At 43.3% G+C, this 21,317-nt stretch overlaps 1 protein-coding gene across 2 annotated transcripts in view; it reads right to left on the reverse strand.

Moving 5' to 3' along the window:
- Positions 1–16,405, reverse strand: part of SERGEF (secretion regulating guanine nucleotide exchange factor) — a 223,672-nt gene extending 207,267 nt beyond the window's left edge. Inside the window, exons 1-6 of one of the 2 annotated variants that reach the window (XM_082628679.1) lie at positions 16,331–16,405; positions 12,446–12,518; positions 11,100–11,255; positions 9,811–9,905; positions 5,464–5,524; positions 689–802 (exon numbers count right to left, since the gene is read on the reverse strand). In XM_082628679.1, the coding sequence (XP_082484805.1) occupies positions 689–802; positions 5,464–5,524; positions 9,811–9,905; positions 11,100–11,255; positions 12,446–12,518; positions 16,331–16,390 (559 nt within the window). In that variant the 5' untranslated portion in view covers positions 16,391–16,405. Of the gene's footprint in view, positions 1–688; positions 803–5,463; positions 5,525–9,810; positions 9,906–11,099; positions 11,256–12,445; positions 12,582–16,330 lie in introns of both variants that reach the window. The other variant, XM_082628678.1, reaches the window with a different exon arrangement.
- Positions 16,406–21,317: the final 4,912 nt, after the last annotated feature.

Genomic DNA, 21,317 nt, shown 5'->3' on the forward strand with positions numbered 1-21,317 from the left:
AAAGGCCCACGAAGAGAGTGTAGAGCAGACAGGGAGAGAGAGACAGAGGAAGAAAGTCCTAGAGACCAGGAGTCCTGTGGGCAGCACCCTTCCTACCTATTCCTCATGTGCCCATGAAGAGAGATTTCCCTCGGGGAACGCTCCTAGCCCCTCTCTCCACATCCTCACACCCTCCTGCTTTCCTTTCGGGAGGAGCTGGGCAGGCAGGCACATTCCTTGTGGGTTCTCCCTCTGGGATGTGCCTGCCTGCAGAGGGCACCTCCTCCATGGTCTCAGCTGCACCATGAGCTTAGCAGGACTGAATGCATACAGCTGCTCCAGTGCCTGGTGGGTAAATTCAATCTGGGACTCAGAACCTGGAGGCTCACTATTGCTACATGTTATTTCCAAACACCTAAGCCATGTCTTCCAACCTAACTTGTAACAGCTCTAGAGCTACCATTTTGATTTCCACCCACCTGACTCGCATCTACTTCTCAATGGGTTCCAAACTCTGGCAGCAAAGAGGGGTACTTTTACTGGGCCCACAAAAATCCCAGCAAATTAACAGACCAACGAACAGAGAGAGTTAAGACAGAGAGACCAAGAAATAGCAAAAGCAAACTCCATTTACCCATTTTCTGCATGCCTGTGTCTCCATTTCCAAACAAAGAATAAATACAGGATTCAGAAGAAGTAAGGACCTTACCTGTCACTATGCTTGGTTCCTTTGCTGTCAAAAACAGTGGGAGAGTCTGCCCAGGGCACAACCGCCGTCCAGATGATGCCAAACCAGTTCCCCACTGGAACACCGTGCCATTAGCTTCCCAGCGGAGCAGGAGAGAAAAAAGAAAATCTTTATCTGGATTAAGACCAGATTGCTCTTTGAACCTCAATGCCATGAAAGATTCCCAATTCATGCTCAGTTAACATGCATATTATGGAAAAGCTTATTGCCTCAAGAGGCCCTATGGCTGGTCATAGGGATTACCACCAAGTCAATCACAAATCCAATCTTCAGGGCAATCTAAGACCATCAAAGGAAATTCCAACATAGTAAAACTCGCTCCAGAAAGTTCTAGGACACTCCTCCAGAGTCAAATTACTGGAATGACATTTTTTTCATGATTAACCTGAAAGGACAACTGAGACTCCAGACCGAGCAGGAAAGAACCCTGAATCTTACCACGTCCATTCCTCACATTTACTGCATGAGACACTGAGGCCCTGTAGAGGAGATGTGATTTGTCCACGGTCATACGGGGAGCTAGTAGGAGAGAAAACACCAGGCCTTAACTCTCCTACACCTAATGTAGTGTCTTTTCTACTACACCAAGATGAATTCAAAGATTCCTAATCACCAAATAAATACGTATTTATGACTGCAAGATAGCTTCTTAATAGCCACTACTTCAATGGAATGGCCTTTTATTTCCATATTCACTGACTCTAATTCATGTACCCATGTTCTGAACCTCACACAAACGCAGAGATGAAATATTGTATATTTTGTCTACAGTCAGATGTGTGTAACTAGGATTCACTATCCAACAGCAACATTAAGGTACTGCTCCTCCAGAAGTATCCTATACCCAATGGTCCTTTAGGCTGTAAACAGACAAGCATGCTTTGTGAAATATAAGTGATGATGACTGAGCACAATGCGAGCAAAACACAGTATTGAAATAAAACAAAACTTACCATCTCTTCAACAAATAAATTGCAAGAGGATAAAAAGAGAGGAAAAGGTATATAAAGATTAAAAGAGACTGAAGATGCCTGATAAAGGATTAATATTTAAAATATACAGTGATCTCCTAAAACTCAACAACAACAACAAAAATTCAAAAATGAGCAAAGGACTTGAAAAGACTTTTCTCCAAAGAAAATATACAAATGGCCAATAAGCACATAAAAAGATGCTCAACATCACTAATCATTAGGGAAATATAAATCAAAACTACAATGAGATGCCACTTTACATTCATTAGGATGACTACTATTAAAAAAAAGAAGAAGAAAATAACATGGGTTGGCAAGGATGTGAAGAAATCTGAAACCTTGTGACTACTGGTGGGAATGTAAAATGGAACAGCCACTATGGAAAACAGTACGGCAATTCCTCCAAAAATTAAAAATAGAATTACTATATGATCCAGCAATCCTACTTCTGGGTACATATCCTAAAGAACTGAAAGCAAGATCTCAAAGTGATATCTGTATACCCATGTTCATAGCAGTATTATTCACAATAGCTAAAATGTGGTCACAACCCAAGTGTCTATCAATAGAAGAATGGATAAGCAAAATGTGGTATACACATACAGTGGAATATCATTAAGTCTTAAAAAGGAAGGAAATTCTGACATTTGCTACAACATGAATAGACCTTGAGGATATTATGTTGAGTGAAATAAGCCACTAAAAGACAAAGACTGTACGATTCCACTTATATGAGGTACCTGTATGAGTGGCCAAAATCATGGAAATAGACAGTAGAATTGTGGTTGCCAGGGACTGGGAGAAGGGGGAATGGGGAGTTATTGTTTAATGGACATAGAGTTTCAGTTTTGCAAGATGAGAAAAGTTCTGGAGACAGATTTTGGTAACAGTTGCACAATAATGTGAATGTACTTAATTCCACTCATCTGTACATTTAAAAATGGGTAAGATGATAAATTTTATGTGTATTTTATCACAGTAAAAAACTAAAAGGAATAAATAAACTTTAAAAGAGAGAGAAAGAGACTTGAGATACATATCAACCAATTGCAATGCTAAACCTAATTTGGATCCTGATTCAAACAAACCATAAAAAAATATTTTTGAGATAATCAGGGAAATTTAAATACTGACTAGATGCTTGATGAAATTACAGAATTACTGATAATTTTTTGTAGGTATGATGATGGTATTTTTTGGTAATGTTTTCAGAAAAATTCCTTATCTTTTAGAGATGTGGGAAGAAATATTTACAGATTAAATGGGGGAGGGGAGGACTTACAATTAAATTAATCAAACACATAATGGGAACTGTGCTGCTTTGTTAACTGGACAAAAATTTACACATAAGACTAGCAATCACAAAATGTTGGTAGGAAAGGGGCAAGGAAACCAATGACAGGCAATTCTTTGGTCCTTCTAATTTCTAAGAGAAGAAGCTGCTTATAAAAGCATAATCACTACCATACAACTCAGTAATCACACTCCTGGGCATTTATCCCAGAGAAATGAAAATTTATGTTTACATAAAAACTTGACCACAAATGATTATAGCTTTATTCTTAATAGCTAAAAAACAAAAACAACCAAATGTCCTTCAAACAAAAACAACCAAATGTCCTTCAATGGGTGACTGGTTAAACAAACGGTCGTTGTTATAGACTGAATTGTGTTCCCCGTAAATTCATATATTGAAGTCCTAAACTCCAGTGTAACTGTATTTGGAGATAGGGCCTATAGGAGGTGATAAAAGTTAAATGGGTCATAATAGTGAGGCCTTAATCTGACAGAACTGGTGTCCTTTTAAAAAGAGGAAGAGGGCTTCCCTGGTGGCGCAGTGGTTGAGAGTCTGCCTGCCAATGCAGGGGACACAGGTTCGAGCCCTGGTCTGGGAGGATCCCACATGCCGCGGAGCAACTGGGCCCGTGAGCCACAACTACTGAGCCTGCGCGTCTGGAGCCTGTGCTCCACAACAAGAGAGGCCGCGATAGTGAGAGGCCCGCGCACTGTGATGAAGAGTGGCCCCCACTTGCCACAACTAGAGAAAGCCCTCGCACAGAAACGAAGACCCAACACAGCCCAAAATAAAAATAAATAAATAAAACCAGAGAGAACATTTCCCGGTTTTAAAAAAAATAAAAATAAAAAGAGGAAGAGACACTGGAGATCTCTCTCTCTTCCCATGTGTGCGTAGAGGGAAAACTATGTGAAGAGACAGCAAGAAGGCAGCATCTACAAGCCAGGAAGAGAAGCCTCACTAGAAACCAACCCTCATGGTATCTTGATCTTGGGCTTCTAGCCTCCTGAACTGTGAGAAAATAAATTCCTGTTGTTTAAGCCACCCACTCTGTGGTATTTTGTTATGGCAGCCCTAGCAAACTAATACAGTGGTACCTCTATACCATGGAATGTTACTTAGTAATAAAAAGGAACAAATTATTCATACTCCCAACTTGGATGAATCTCCAGGGAATCATGCTGAGCAAAAAAAGCCAACCCCCAAAGGCTAAATACTGTATGATACCATTTATATAACATTCTTAAAATGACAACATTACTGTGGGAGAGCAAAAGAGCTAAGGGGTGAGAGTAGGTAGGAAGTGGGTGCAGCTACAAAAGAGCCATAAGAGGGATCCTTGTGATGGAACTGTTCTGTATCCTGACTGTGTCAAGACTCCTGGTTGTGCTATTACACTACAGTTTCACAAGATGTTACCACTGAGAGAAACGGGCAAAGAGTGAGTGTGATCTATTTCATTTCTTACAACTGCACGTGAATCTACAATTACCTTAAAATAAAAAGTTTAGTTTTTCAAAAAGTATGATCACACTAAGCCCCAAGTGACCACCAGCACCATGATGCACCGGATTCTTCCTTGCCTCCACTCTTCTCCCCATTCCACAACTGGACTCACCAACACTTGAGCCTCGGCTGTCATAGCCAGTTTGGGCTGTCCTTCAGCCCAAAGAAGTGGGAACGGAAAGCAGAAAAATGAGCAAGAGAGAAAAAAGGGTCACTGCCTCCTCCGCTTTCCACCCTCAACCTCACACACGCTGTCAGCCCTATGTGCATCACCCTCTCATGGTACAGGAGACAAGCTCACTTGAAGCATTTAAATCAATAAACATTTACATCCACTAGGAAAGCAATGCAGTTCATGGCAAAGAATGTGGGTCTTGGAATCCAGCCCGTCCTAGACTCTGATCCCAGCTCACCTTTTATTTCCTAACACCCTGTGTAACTGTAGACAAACACTTTAGCCTCTCTGGACCTCAGTTTCTTCATATGTAAGAGGTACAAACTACCATGTATAAAATAAATAAGCTATAAGAATATACTGTATAGGGAATATGGCCAATATTTTCTAACAACTATAAATGGAGTATAATCTTTAAAAATTGTGAATCACTATGTGAATCACATCTCCTAAAACTTAACATAATTTTGTAAATCAACTATACCTCAATACAAAAAAATTTTAACTCACATCACTGCGTGCCTGTGAGGATTAAATGAAGTGCTAACTAAATCAAGAGAAATGGGCACCATGCCTAAGAACATAACAAAGAGCTAGACAACTTCATTTCCTTCCTCCCTACCTGCTAAAGGCTTTCCCACATGACTTCTGCCTTATGTCCCCTCCTTTTAATCAGACTGCAGCACAGCAGGACACTCTGAATTACTCTTTAAAGTTTATTTCTTCCAAAGCTCCGTGTCTCCGTATTACATGCTTATCAAGAAAATAAAAGCAAAATGATCACCTGTTGCGGCTAAAGCATGCCTCAGCCCAGCAGCAATACTAACAACCTTCTCTCTCAGGAGCTGTCAAAACAAAGAAAAGGACGGCAATCTCAGAATTATCCACCTACAAAATTTTATGTAATTTATGCCCAAACACAACACAGCATGATCCTCATTATGTGTCTGACTGGTTTGGAGCTCCCAATTCCCAACGTTTCCACTCATAAATGCCTCTGTATGTATCCCTAAAAGGCAAAATCTTTTTAAAATACCATATTACAATGCCACTCAGGGCTAGGAGGCACCTGCAAGGTCATCCAGTCCAGGGGTTGGCAAACATTTTCTGTAAAGGGCCTGATAGTAAATATTTTAGATTTTGCAGGTCACATGGTTTCTGTCACACTACTCAACTCTGCCATTGTAACATAAAAGCAACATACACAATAAATATATGAATGGGCATGGCTGTGTTCCAATAAAACTTTATTTACCAAGCTGACCGCTTATCTAGTCTAATCCCCATTCAGTGCTAGAAACCTATCTACAACACCCCACCAAGTGGTCATACAATCCCTGTCAAATACCTACTTCCAGTGACATGGGCTCACCACCTCCCCAGGTGCCTGCTCATCTTTGCACGGTTCCATCTGTCTCCTTAGGTGGAACCAGACCTATCTGCCTACTGCTTCTGACAAGGCTTCCCAAACATTTGAAGACAGTTGTCATGTCCTAAGACCCCTTGTGGTCCCCAAATTCTTTAAGACTCTGCCCTTCAAGATGTGCAGCTTAATTCCCCTCCCTTTCACTGCAGGCTGGACTTAGTGACTTGCTTCTAATGAATAGGATAAGGAAGTGATAAGTGGCTCCAAGATTAGCTGATGAAAGGCACTGAGGCTTCTTGTTTGACCAGTTTGCCTCTCTCTCTCTCTCTCTCTCTCTCTCTCTCTCTCTCTCTCTCTGTCTGTCTCTCTGTCTCTCTCTCTCTCATCACTCTTCGGGGAAGTCAGACACCATGTCTAAACAGTCTTATAGAGAGGCCCATATGGCAAGGAACTAAAGCCTCCTGTCCATGAGGGAGCATGGAAGTGGAACCAGCCCAGCTGAGCCTCCAGCAGACTTCGTGCATCCTGGCTGACATCTCGACTGCAAAGTCATGAGACCAGCTAAGCTGTTCCCAGATTCCTGACCCTCCAAAACTGTGAGATAATAAATGCTTGTTGCTTTAAGCTGCTGAATTTTGGGGTAACTTATAACACAGCTATAGATAACTAATACACATCTCTTCTTTAGGAAAAACATCCCCAATTCCATCAGCCATCACCTAGTTCAAATTCCCTCCCCCTGTTGGTTTCTCTCTTCTATGCTCTGGTTACTCAAGTCTCTCTCTCTTAAGGGACTGTATATGCACCAATCACAGCCCCTATGGGACTTTACCGTATTTGCTTATTTACAGATCCACAGTGTCTTTCTAAACTTTAAGAGTCCTCAAGGGCAGGGTCTGAGTCTTATTCACCTCAGTGCCCAGGGCCTAAGAACCAAACCCACACCAGGACACAACATCCTAGATGCAGTGTGACCAGCACAAAGAAGGACAGAGCTCTGGCCTCCCTTCTTCTGGAGACTATATTTCTATCAATTCAGCCCACAATCACATTAGCTTTGGGGAAGAACAAATCTTACTGCTCATACAATTTGAATATACCACCCTTAAATTTTTTTTCTTTTAATTTTTTTTTTCCTTTTCAAAGCTAACTGAAGGGCTTTATATGCGGAGTCACTCTCTTCAAACCAACTTACCTCAATTCCTTCTTCTCCATCCCCACTACTGCTGCTTTCGTGTGGGGCAGGATCATCTCTCATCTGGATTATTAGCAAGAGTTTTCTGAGTAATCTTCCTTCAATCCACCCCCCACACTACGCCATGTGGCCCCTCTCTAACTCACTGTTCTTACCATTTATCAGACACTACCTCCCTGCCTGCTCGATCCCTACTGGCACTTCTACCACTTTCTTATATTCCAATCATACTAAACTGCTTGCAGTATCCCAAGCCCTCCTGTTTTATGCTCGATACCCTAGTTCACAAAGTTCCTTCTGTTTGTAATGTGCTTCTTTTGTACCTACTCTGCACACCTTCCTATCCCAAGCCAGGGAAATTTCTACTCAACTTTCAAGATTCAGCGTAAGTCTGTTCTCACCCCACCTTCCCCTAGAAAGAGTTCAGTACTCCCTTTCGAGGCTATACATGCATCTATCATAGTTCTAACATGGTAATGCATCTAGGTATTTCTGTATCTAACATGTACTACTAAACTATAGGCCCTCGAATGCTAGGATTGGGTCTTACTCACCTTTGTCCCCCCTGCCTAAATACAGCACCTACACACAATAGTTGCTATTAAACAAATGAATGAATTTCTCTTATACTTCACTTTGGCACATTCCTCCCATTGTTCTATAAGATACAGTGTGTCAAAATGTTTTTACCTTCTGATTCTGTCATCCAACATATTTTAACCATTGCTCCTCTCTGTCTTCTTTAACCATGTGATTTAAGCTAAATTAATTATAACTTATACATAGGTTCTTAAAAAGCTACCTATTTGCAACTAGGAGCTGTAGCACTTCCTACAACAGGGACTACAGAGTCTAGACTTCCATGCATACCATATGCTACAGACTCAGTGTCTGTGTTCTTAGGAAATTCATGTTGAGACCTAATCCCCAACACATAATAGTATTTGGAGGTGGGTCCTTTGGAAGGTGAGTAGGTCATGAGAGCGGAGCCCTTATGAATGGGATTAATGCCCTTATAAAAGAGACCCCCGAGAGAGCCTTTCCCCTTCTGGCGGCGTGTAAGGACACAGCAGAAAGATGGCTGTCTATGAACCAGAAAGTGAGCCCTCACCAAATATCAAATATGCCGGTGCCTTGATTTTGGACTTCCCACCCTCTGGAGCTGTGAAAATTAAATGTTTGCTGTTTAAGCCACCCAGTCTATAATATTTTTGTTAGAATGGCCCAAACCATGTCCCCAAATAATACCCCACAATACCAGCAATTAGAATTCAGCAAAGTGACAGGAGCAGACCTAAGCTCTCTCCAGTGAAAACAGATCTCCCACTCTTAGTCACTGTTTAAGGAAATTAGATATGAGTGGAGCAGCTTAGGTGGTGAAACTCATTTTAGATTCCAGCATAATTCCTCTAAAAGCTTGCTTACAATATAATCTTCACAAAAATGTGTACATTTTAAGTATGATGCAGTGAAAAGAGCTCTGAACTAAAACCAGGAGTCCTATCTAACACTTGTGCTGTCCAATATGGTAGCCTCTAACTACACATGGCTGTTGAACGCTTGAAATGTGACTAGACTGAATTGAGATATACTCTAAGTAAAACATGTACACCAGAAAAAGTCTTCATATAAATGAAAGAATATAAAATATCTCATTAATAAAGTTTTATATTGGTGACATATAAAATGAAATAATAATAGTTTGGCTACATTAGAGTAGTTTAAAAGTTGTTAAAATTAATTTTACCATGTCATACCATGACTCGGGTGAAACTTAAAAACATCATGTGAAGTAAAAGAAGCCATCCACAAAAGGCTACATATTGTATGATTCCATTTATGTGAAATGCCCAGAATAGGCAAATCCACAGATACAGATTAGCAGTCATCAGGGGCTGGTGGGAGGGGAAAATGGGAGTTAACTGCTATTGTGTACGCAGTTTCTTTTGTGATAATGAAAATGGTCTAAAATTAGATGATGGTGGTAGCTGCACATCTCTGTGAGTATACTAAAAACCACTGAAACACACATTTTTAAAGGGTAAATTTTATGGTATATGACTTATATCTCAATAAAGCTGTTATTTTAAAAATTAATTTCACCTTTTTTTTTTTTTTTACTTTTTTAAATGGCACTGCTAGACACTTTTAAGTTACATATGTGGCTCACGTGACATTCCCACTGTACAGTGCGGGGCTATGCCATCTGCCTCACTTAGTGTCTTTAGGCGAGTCAATTCCCACTGGACCTGTTTCTAACACAGTTTCCACTATGATGACTTTTAGAACTGTAAAATGTCATTAATGTCATTATAAGATATATTACTTTATTGTTTTATTTCACAAAAAATTATAACATGTATGAGAGCTAACAGAGGCTTTTCACTCACAACATCCACCCCTCCAACCTAATTTTTCCCAGGAGAACCTGAGTTTTTCAACTTAAATTCTAACTACCCCATGGGTTTTCGGGGACCCAGCCAGTCTTTTAGTCCAGGGAGGGATAACTGTGATACCTGGAGACACTTTCACAGTACACAGGCAAGCTCAATATTAGGGGCTGTCCTTACCTCAATGGCCTGGGGGACCACACATCTTCGAGGCCCTTGAGGAACTCCTAATTGGCCAAAGGAATTGGATCCACATGAGAGAACTTGACCATTTTCTGCAAAATACAAATACTTGAATTGCAAATCTAAGAAGTAAGACATCCATGACCAGTGGGTAAAAGCTGAAGGATGAGAAGAGCAAAAGGAATGAGAGGAGTGAGTGGGGCCCTGGGCTCCAGCACATTCAGTCCATACTCCCTGCTCTATCCCCCTAGGAACAAAAACAGTGGGCACTGGCCTAAGCGTTTTACACAGACTCTCCACTACACCACCTAATTAATGACAAGTTAGCTGTGGAGAATGCTTAGCCATGTGCCTAGTGTTGGGATGGAGGATACTTATCTCCCACTTTTCATATTTCCATGAGATGGAATTTCCATAATTTTAATATACTCCAGGCCTTTCTCCCTGCCCTTCCCCATGCTCACTGCTTTCTAGGGGAGGATGGGTAACCTAGCCAGTTGGTGAGTTTGGGAGAAGGAACAGAACAGTATGGCTTGGCACCTTCCTCTCAGGCACTCTGGGCTGACACATAGTAAGGGTTTCCCCTACGGGGGAGGCCTAGAGTTTGGGGAGTGGTTTTGGATCAGAGGAGTATTAGCAGAACCTCTTGGCCTGACAATTAACCTTACCCTCCAATTTAGCCTTTATCAGTAAAAAGCTGATAATTTGATCTCTACTTGTCTGACTGCTCTGTGCTTGTCTCACAATTGATCCCAAATCTGAGCAAGAAACAGAGTGTTACCTACTGACTCCCTACAACTCTGACACAGGCCCACACTAAGTACTTCATAAATGAGAGCTATTGTTTAGATTCTAATAATTACAGTCCAGATTTTCCAGCCCTATCTCCTTTACTGTTAAAACCCTCCTTGCAAAATGCACCCTGTAACTTTCCTTGACAACCAGAGAGAGCACTTGTGTGTGTTTTTAAATACAAAGAGGATTTCAGGGCTTCCCTGGTGGCGCAGTGGTTGAGAGTCCGCCTGCTGATGCAGGGGACACGGGTTCGTGCCCCGGTCCGGGAAGATCCCACATGCCGCGGAGCGGCTGGGCCCGTGAGCCATGGCCGTTGAGCCTGTGCTTCCAGAGCCTGTGCTCCGCAACGGGAGAGGCCACAACAGTGAGAGGGCCGCGTACCGCAAAAAAAAAAAAAAAAAAAGAGGATTTCATTTAATCAGGGCCCACCATCATGCTCTTCTCACCCAAAGCCTTTGTGGTGATAAAGATTTACCTAGGAGTGTACTCACCTGTAAGTATAATGGTAAAATCCCAGCCACAGGCCACCTGTTGGATGGGACATCCAAGGAGGGATTTGCAGGGGGTAAAGTACAGAACATCCTCAGTGTGGCCAAGCCCCAGCTGCCCATCTTTGTTCAGGCCACAGACAAAAAGGCTTCCTTCATCTGCAAAATATAAAGGTTTCGATGGTAGTGTGCACAGGGGAAATTACAACTGCTAAGATGAGCAAAAGGATTTCATTAATTATTTGGAGTCATGGACCCACTAACTTTTTTCCCACCCAAGTTAATAAGCCAGGCATGCTAATGTGCTCTGGACCAAATGGCACAAGTCCAAGGGGCTCCAATCTAACATCTAAATGGAAACTCCAAGTCCTACAGCAGTGGCCAATCAATTACCAAATTGAGCATCTACTGTAACAATAAAAGCCAACGTTTATTCAGGACACAGAATGTGCCAAGTACTCTTCTGAGGGCCTCAGGCGTGGGGCTGACTTACCCTTTAGGCACAGTGCCTGGGGCCCACCATACTTGTAGAAGCCCACAAAAATGTTTTAATCTAATTTTTTAATAAAAAATATATGTAATAGGAATATATAATACTAAATCTAGCCTGGATTATATTAATCTTTATGTCAGTGCAGCTGTAAACATAATTTTAAATATTTCTTTATGGAAGGAGGTGTCCACAAAGGCAAAAGTGTCAAGGACTCATGAAAGTCATAATGCAGCCCTGTTAACTCATTGGTTCTCATCATTATTATCCCCATGTAACAGAGAGGCAACCGTGGCACAGAGAAATTAAGTAATTTGCCCAAGGCCACACAGTTAACAATTAAGAGAACCAGGATTTAAACCCACACGGTTTGATTCCAGAGTTCATGTTCTTAACCAGGATGCAATATGCCCTCCTTTGCAATATTATAGCGTTTGTAGTACTTATTAAGTACTATCCTAGGTACTCTGAAGGAAGATTATGGAAAATATAAAATTCTTGCTCTCAAGGAATATTTAACTTAACTGCCAACTTCTAACTCATATATGAAAGTTAAATATCAATCTATGGTATAAAATGTAATATATGTTGCAACTCGGCCACTACTTGTCTTGTAACCTTAAGCAATTCTCCTCTCTGAGCCTCATTTGGAGAGCGGGCGAGGGGAAAACAGGGGTGGCCTTGATCTCTGAAATCCTTTCAGCTCTGACAATCTGCCATTCTCTGACGGTAACGTGATTCCTTCACAAAAAAGTTGTCCTCTGCAAAATACAAAAGCCTGAAAGATAGTAATATAACACCCTAGGGGAGAATGTCTAAATAAGAAAATGAGAGGTGATATATTCTTGAAGGAAGTTACCTGTGACAACAGCAGAGTGGCCCCCTCCTCCCGTGATCCTCTTGACACATCCAGGATTACAGAAGTCACTCAGCTGCTGGGGCAAAAGCACATCTTCCTTGTGGCCAAGGCCAAGTTGCCCATAGCTATTTGCACCCTAGGGATAAAATGAGCCAAGGATGAAAAACTATGGGAACCCCAACCGTCCATTTGAATTTACCTGTCCCTATCTTTCTCACCCTCACGCTCCTCTCAGAGCTTATAATAGATGAGATTTCATAGACTCATTCTTAAGAAGTTGTTATGTGCAACCCACACTTGGACAGTGGCCCCATCCCCAGAAGACCACGATTTCCACGTGAGAGGAGCTCTCAGCATCCACAACTCATCCAGTGATACTCTTCCCCTTCCCCTTCCAATGCCCCAGCCTACATGTGTTGCCTTTAGGGGACAGCATAGGAGTTCCTTCTGATCAAAGGTAATTATCTAGGGAAGCTACGGAAAGAAATAATCAAGAAAAATAGGAACGAAGTGGGTGGGAAATACGCTAGGACTAGTTCTTGTCCCTTCTCCCCACACCCTCACTGGGAAAACTGGCAATGACTTTCTGGAATCAAAGTTAGCTAAGGATTTTGTGCCCTCAAGCAGGGCACACCATTGTTATTTCATTTGAAAGAGGTGAAAGAGGTTGGCAACGATCTCTAAGGGCCTTTCCAAGTACAATGTTTTGTTACTGTAAGATTCACGTGGTGAGAGTCCTCTAAGGAAACAGATTTCCCCTTGATGGGCAATATGTCTGTTGTCGTTATTATATGCTAAAGGTCCAGAATCCCTAATCTGGAACCCTTGCAGCCAGATGTACTTCAGACTCAGAATTTTATAGACTTTAGAAAAGTAATACAGGGCTTCCCTGGTGGCGCAGTGGTTGAGAGTCCGCCTGCTGATGCAGGGGACACCGGTTCGTGCCCCAGTCGGGGAAGATCCCACATGCCGCGGAGCGGCTGGGCCCGTGAACCATGGCCGCTGAGCCTGCGTGTCCGGAGCCTGTGCTCCGCAACGGAAGAGGCCACAACAGTGAGAGGCCCACGTACTGCCCCCAACCCAAAAAAAAAAAAAAAAAAAAAAAGAAAAGTAATACAGTATATCAATCATACACACTGCTGCAAGGTCTGGGAGCAGCACCCCACAAGTAAAACAGTATTATTTCTGCAGTAAACGGTACAAATACTCAGTTAGTGGGCAAAGACTATAAACAGCCTCATGTCAGGTCAGTTCTGGGTTTACAGAGCTTTTTGTATTCAAAATTGAAGATAAGGGATTATGGACCCGCAGGGAAAATCTTATTAAGATTTTGGAAATCCTTATAATTTCTCCAACCACCGACTGCTGGTTGGTTCTTGAGTAGTAAAACTTTTAAAATATGTTTGTTTTTGAAGACACCTGAATGAAAAAAAGTGATTTAAAATAACTACCAAAAAATGCATACATATATACAAACTCCTGCCCCTTGTGGTCTATTCCACAGCCATCCTGGGCTGCAAGGACTCCATGCTGGATGAGGGAGCCATGCAGGAACACAGGTCCCAGAGGCCCTCAGGGCAATATTAGCAACCAACTACTGAGTGCTTCTCTGTGTGCTGGGCATTCCCCTTTAATTCTCACAGGGTGGGGGGCATTATCATTCATTTCACAGATGAAGAAACTAAGGCTCAGAGAGTTAAGTAACTCCATGATGGCAGGAGCTTTGTTCTGCTCACTGCTATTTCCACCGCATCTGAAATGGTGCTGGCCCAAAGAAGGTGTGCATATATTTTACAGTGAATTAATGTAAGACCCTATGAGTCCCTCAGGAAAGAGCAAATGAAAGACTTGCACGGTGTGAAGTGGAAAGCATGTGCAGAGGATTTCTCTGTTAGCCATGAGATCTCCATGGCTGCCCCATTACCAGGGCTACAGGTTGCTGAGCCAGCATTATGAGATTCAAACAATGGCACTACATTTTTGTAATGCAGCAAGAGGCTCTAAATCCATGATAAAGCAAAACAAAAGGAAATTTTAATACAATCTATTACAGCTGTATTTGCCTTCCTTACAAACACTCCAGACATAAGAAACACACACACACACACACACACACACACACACACCCATCCAAAAAGGTAAATCCCCTTGTTATGAACTGAATTGTGTTCCGCTGAAATTCATTTGTTGAAACCCTAACGTCCAGTACCTCAGACTGTGACTGTTTTTGGAGATACGGCCTTTAAAAAGGTAGTTAAGCTTCCATGAGGTCATAAGGATTGGACCCTAATCCAATATGACTGGTATCCTTATAAGAAGAAACACATGAATGCTCCCACCCACAGAAAAAGCCACATGAGGACACAGCAAGAAGGAGGCCATCTATAAGCCAAAGAGGCCCCAGATGAAACTAAACCTGCTGACACCTTGATCTTGGACTTCTACCCTCCGGAACTGCGAGAAAATAAATTTCCATTGTTTGAGCCTCCCAGTCTGTGGTATTTTGTTATGGCAGCCCTAGCAAACTAATACACCCCTCCACACAGATAATGCAGCAGGAAGAAAATACCAGCAAGCCTCCAAACACAGCAACGAAGATAGGTTCAACAGTATTTTTGCTTCAGTACTGACAAGGCCATATATGAAAGGCTTTTTCTGTCAGATGTTTCCTCTGTCTACACAGACCCCAGTCCCTGGCCTGGGATAAGCACCCACCCAGGCACACATTCAATCCCTAATTCCACCCCCAGCTCCAGTGCCACCCCAAAGACACAGCCAGACCACCTCGGGCCACACCACGCTCTCCCTTCTGCCGGTCTGCAGCAGTCTTGCACTCAATAAATGCTGCCTGGTACTGATAATTGCCATTTTGTAAATTAGTCTACACATACTGGTTTTAGCAGCAGTAAAGGTCTTATTCTCTTCCCCCCACCGCCCCCAACACGAGAGCTGGAAGTCTTTCACTCTTTTGTTGTTCCCAAAAGACCAGCACATAGCTCGGCACACAACAGGTACTCATTCATCCATTAGTCAACAAACATGTACTGAGCACCTTACAGTGTGCCAGGCACAAGCCAGGCACCATACAAGACATGCACGGCACCCACCCTCGTGACGCCTACATTCTGGCCAAGGAGACCGGCATTAACAAGTTATACGTTTCATTACAAGCATGTGCTATGAAGAACTACAAGACACTATGTCTGTTTGTTCCCGTGCTTCTGGTTGGCTGCCTGCCACACACTCCTGTGCACAGACTCTCCTCTCTTCCAGCCACGACACATAAAGATGACCCTGTCTCTCAGTGCTCCCGTCAAACCGACACCAGCGCAGACTCCCACACCCCCCGTGCAGGCAAGACCCAGTCACAGCCAAGTATCGGTAACTATGCAGGGTCTCCGCCTTGTGCACGGCCCAACACCGCCGGCCCCACACCAAAGGCTGCTCCGGCCAGGCCGGGGTGGGGATGGGGAAAGGCCTTCATCCTCCTGTCAATGGGAAGGTGAAGGGCACAGGTGGCCCCACAGGGCTCTGGGACGGGGAGATCCTCTCTCCACAGAGCCCTCCGCTTCGCCTCTCCCGGCGCTATCCGGGCCTGAAGTCTGTCGCGGACCCAGACGCTCTGTCCTGGAGGCAGGTTCTTCCCACTGCGCCGCAGCCACTCCGGTCTGGACCCCACCAGCCAGAAGCCCCTAAGTCACCCCATGAAGACCCTTCCCTCCCCGCCCTCTCCTCCTCAGCCCCCAGGCCAGGATCCTCCAACCCGGAGCGCCTCTCGGACCTCGGCTGCCTGGCCCCAGGACCGCCCACGCCGAGGCCGGGCGCTCCCAGCGTCTGTGCGCCCCTCAGTCCCAGCGGCCGCGGCCCGGAGGCGGAGTCACGTACCCAGGCGAAGAGCGCGGCCGCAGCAGGGGCGGCTGCCGTGGCGCTCGGCTCGCGCTCCATGCTGGAACGCTCCGACGGCACTTCCGGGGGAGGGGGGTGGCTGGCGCGGGGGCGGGCTCTCAGGGGGAGGAGCGGGCGCGGGGGAGGGATTGGAGACAGGAGCCGGGCCAGCGCGGGGGCGGGGCGGGGGCGGGGCCCGCCGGGGGAGAGGCTTGCCAAGGGAGGGGCCGGCCTGGGGAGGGATTGGTGACTGGGGTGTGGGGCCGGCACTGGGAAGGGTCTGTGGTTGGAAGGGGGCCGCTCAGTGGGCGGGGCCGCGGACCGCTCCCTCTTGCGGCCGCTAACCTGGCGCCCGCGGGAGAGAATAAGTACCTCACGGAGCCGCCTCCCAGTCACCTAGTCCCGGCGCGCTCTGAGCGTCTCCGCCCGCGACCTCCGGTCTCGCTGGGACGCTCTGCCTCTCTTTCCCTCCTCCCCTCGCACTCCTTATTTTGAGTAAAAATTCTATACGAGTGCACTACGCTCAACAGTTCACAAAGCTCCCTCAGGTTAGTGTCCCACGACAGCCCAGAATGGCTGACGGGACGGGGATTGCATCACCCTTTGATGGGGAAGAACTGAGCCTGGGAGCGGGTGGAAAGGGTCCTGACCCAGTGTCTTAGGGCGAACTGTCTTTGGGCCCGCTTTGGTGTGCAGTTTGCAAAATCGGAGGGAGCTTCCTGGTGGGCGAGTGTAGTGTCTTGCATCGTTGCCGTCGCCCTCAGCGCCTGGCACGGAGCGAGAACACACACCCCGACACAACTAAGGAGGCTGGTTCTCACTGATTCCTGCCGGGGCGGCCTTCTAACTCTCAGCGCTCCCAGCATGGCCCTGGCCTGGATTCCGATCATCAAGGTAATAACTTGGATAATAACTGGATAATTTTCACACACCCAAAATTTTCATATAAAATGGCTTTTATCAGACACCCTCATACACCACCGGTAGGAGCTAAATAAGCACAATTTTTCTGAAGGAAAATGTGGCAAAGCATATTAGGAATATGAAGATAGATACTTAGATATTTAGCTAGTAATTCCACTTCTATTCCTCTATCACAAGAAAAAAATGGAACTATGCACAAACCCTTAGACTGCAAGTTATTCATTATGGGGTTACATATAATAGTAAAGAACTTAGAAACTACCTTAAAATCCAAAATCAGATTGATTAAATTATACAGCCATGCAATTGAATACTAGGCTGCCATTAAAAACATATTCTGGAAGATAGTAAATAAGGGAAATATTCATGATATGTCATTAAAGTAAATATACCAATTTTACACACACACGCACACGCTGGGTGGTGGATTACAGGTCATTTTTATTTTCTTTTTTGTACTTTTTGTACATAACCCACATTTTCCAAGCCACACATTATCTTGTGGGTACAAATGGGGTCACATTAAAGAAGATAATCCATATTCAGTAGTTCTTGACCCTTCTACTGACACAAGCCTCCAGTACTCATCACCGTTTATGCCTGGAGGCCCTGAGAAGTGTCTCCCTGAGCTTTTACAGTCCTTCCCATTCTTTCACTCCACCCACTCCTTGGTGTTTCTGCCTTAAGACCACTTAAGGGCAGCACCTAACCTTTACCTCTCCAGCCTGTGGCATCTTGAGAACAGGGAGGACCATGCTAATAAACATGCAAACTTCAGAAAGGCAAAGCAGCTCTTCATTCTCAAGAGAACTTCATGTGCAAAAACTATACTGTTTGCTGACTGTTTTATGAGTGGCCTTTTTTATTCTGACCATTCCTTTTAAGCATGTGTGATAGTGTAAAAATGGGACCCTTCCCATCTCCATTTTGGCTAAGACCCTAAGGAATGAAGTGCCAATACCTCCCACATAATAAAGTGAGGTACAAAACCACCAAAACAGAACTTGTGAACGAGGTATCTAGAAACCAGTGTATGACTTCCAGGCTATGAAAGAGGTTGGAGAGGCTGAGAGAGAATTCTGATAGGATGTGTGGCGGTAGTTATCAATGTGCTGTGAGTCTTGCCCATCTCGTGTCTAAGGAAAGGCATGCTTCAGCAGGGCCACTAAGAGAGCTTGGCATGTATCCCTCCAGATTGAGGCCGGGCAGGTTGCTGTCCAGTTCGTGCTGAGAAATGTCCAATGGCTTGTGGCCAGATAACTGCTCTGAGAGTTCAGCAAAGAGATTGATGCTTTGGAGAGGTCTTTCATGCCCAGAGGTCTTTTATGTCTTTTTTAAGACAAAGAATGTCTGAGTATCTCCCATGTGAGTGTTTCCCAAGCATGAGCAAATTGGCCAGGGGATGGTTTTAGACCCAGTCCAAGGGAATTTCTGGAGAGCTGAAGGGACACACCCACAGGAGAGTTGACTACTAGATTCCTAGAGGCTGAGCGAGATGAATTCAACAGCCCAGTCAGAGAGGTATGTTTACCCACATCAAGAGATCCCAAGAAATAAGAAGCGGGAAGGTGTTTCAAAACACCCACAGAGAATGAGTCAGCATTAAATACTTACCAAGTACAGAAAGCACATATGCCAACTCACAACAGTATCAGACCAAAAAGAAATTCCTACTCCTCACCTCTCCTCCCCACCACCATTCCCAAACCCTGGAGAAGCCAGAGGCATCCTTGTGAGTAAGAAAAAAGGAGCAAGAAAATAAAGACACAATGCACACCTCTTCCTTTCTCAGTTCTAGAGAAGAAGAAAAACTTTAACCTTAAAATCTAATGTTTTAACTTTTACAGAACACTGGAATTTTAAAATACTGAAATTGGGGGGGTGGGGGGTGGAGAGGGAGATTAGAAGCTAAGGACTTAGAGTGAGCAGAAAATTCAAGACAGGGACCTGAGATTTCATCCAAAGGGGCAAGAAGGAACTACCCAGAGTCAGTTTTCATAGAGAGAGGGTCTGCAAGGATACAGTTTTTTCCCAATTTCATCCCTTGAATATACATGCATCAATTTATATTAACTGTAACTTTAACTTACAGTTATATTATTATGTTATATCCCATAACACAATTTCTTGGAAGTGTTGAGATGTGTTGAAGTGCAGCTACGATTTCACCTACGTACGTACCACTGACTAGCTCTTCCCATTAGCAGCTTGGTTGAGTTGCAGTTCTTGAATGGAGCTAGATTTAAATTGGTATCACTTTCAGGTGATTTGTCTCCCCATAAGAGGAAAATATAAAGTATTTCAAGTATACAGAGTATCTCTCTATACTATACAGGTTAGGAAATTTTTTCTTTTAGATGATCTTATTTGATCCTCTCAATATTACTGGTATGATAAGTATTGGTGGAATCGTTATTTTATAGATGAGAAAACTGAGGCTCAAAGAAGTTAAATGAGTTACTCCAAGGTCAGATTTCCACTTTAAATAAAAGCAGATTAGCTAGCTACAGACCAGTTCTCTCACCAAAAACAATTAGAAAAACTGGGGGAAAATATTTTTAAAATCTGTTTCAAGTCATCAGAGAGCTATCAAAGCAGCCAAAACTTGGAGGGCCAAGATCTAAAAGCTGAGAGATTATATTTGGCACTACTCTTCTGCTTGAAGCGTTTGCTAATTAGCAAGCAGTGACTTGGAGGCTAAGAAACTGGGCTGAAAGCAGCAGCTAGCTAAGAAGCTGAGAAACTGAACAGTACTTTTAGCAATTTTATGGTGTCGGGAGGTGGGGGGGAATGAGAGTAAAGGAGGGGAGAAAAGTAGGAGTCCAGGGTCCCCAAGGAGAAGCCCTGGTACACACATGTAGCTTTCCTTTGAGATCCCTAAAGGGCTGCACCCTAAGAGTAGAGGTGAACTGGAAATAAACCAGCCCTCACAAAGACGGAAACGCAGCTTCAAGTTGGCTTAAGCCCTGCTAGGACTAAGGTGAGCTTCCCCTGCCATTATATGCTAACTGCTCCATGCAAAAGTTAATTCCCTCTGAAGGAAGGTAAAAATCATCCAGAAGCTATGGGGATCTCTGATTAGGAGATTAATGATTCTTTGCATATGGCTAATGTTTCTTTTTACAAGTCCTCTCACAACATACTTCTTACAATAACCCAGTAAAGTAGATTTAGCTCACTTTACAGATGAGGAACATGAGACTGAGACTTTATCAAGAATTCCAAAAAGTGGTTTCTAGGTTCCAGGTGTGTTTGGCTCCCCTTACATCACATATTTGTAGGCTTTTTAAGAAGTATAAGGGTCTTACAGATTTCTGAAACTAATGAAATTGCTAACATACATTTAAATCAGTTTTTAACATACATTTGACAAAAAAAATGCTTAGTGAGAACATGAATTTTGTGTCCTTTTATTATCCAGTTGAATAACAAACTTGCAAGTCATAAATGTATATCATATAGTAAAATAAAGACTAGACTGAAATAAGACCACAGTATCTTTATATATTTCCTAGAAATTAATATATGAACTCTATTATGTGTTCCTTTAGACAATTCCAGGATTTTTTATTTTTTCAGTTTGGAAGGCAATTTAAAAGTGAACTATAATTCTGTACACTTTGGTGTGTCATAACCACTGTATAACTCCAAATGACAAAATAGGCAGATTAAGAAATGCAGGCAACTGACAACCAGATTTTGGAGGATTCTTCAAAAAGTCAGGAAAATACCATCTATGTCTCAGTAATAACACACTGATTAAGAATTATGAACCACACTTTTGGTTCAATTCTGTTCTCATATATTTGAAGAAATATATTTAAAATGAAAACTCTAAGACTCTCAGAACTCCTTATTTACCAAATATCATAAATTCAGAGGTTAGAAGAAAGAACTGAAACCAATCATTAAATATTTCCATTATTCTGAAGATGTGAATTATAATCGTTGTCTTTAGCATTTACTTTAGTGTGCTTTTGTCATAGAGTGATTTGAAATACCATCATTTAAAAATTCAATAACTACAATTCTTCGCAATGATCAAAGTTGTATGAAAATAACC

Source organism: Mesoplodon mirus (genome assembly GCF_964341445.2).
Source record: "Mesoplodon mirus genome assembly, chromosome: 7".
NCBI classification, from domain to species: Eukaryota; Metazoa; Chordata; class Mammalia; order Artiodactyla; family Ziphiidae; genus Mesoplodon; species Mesoplodon mirus.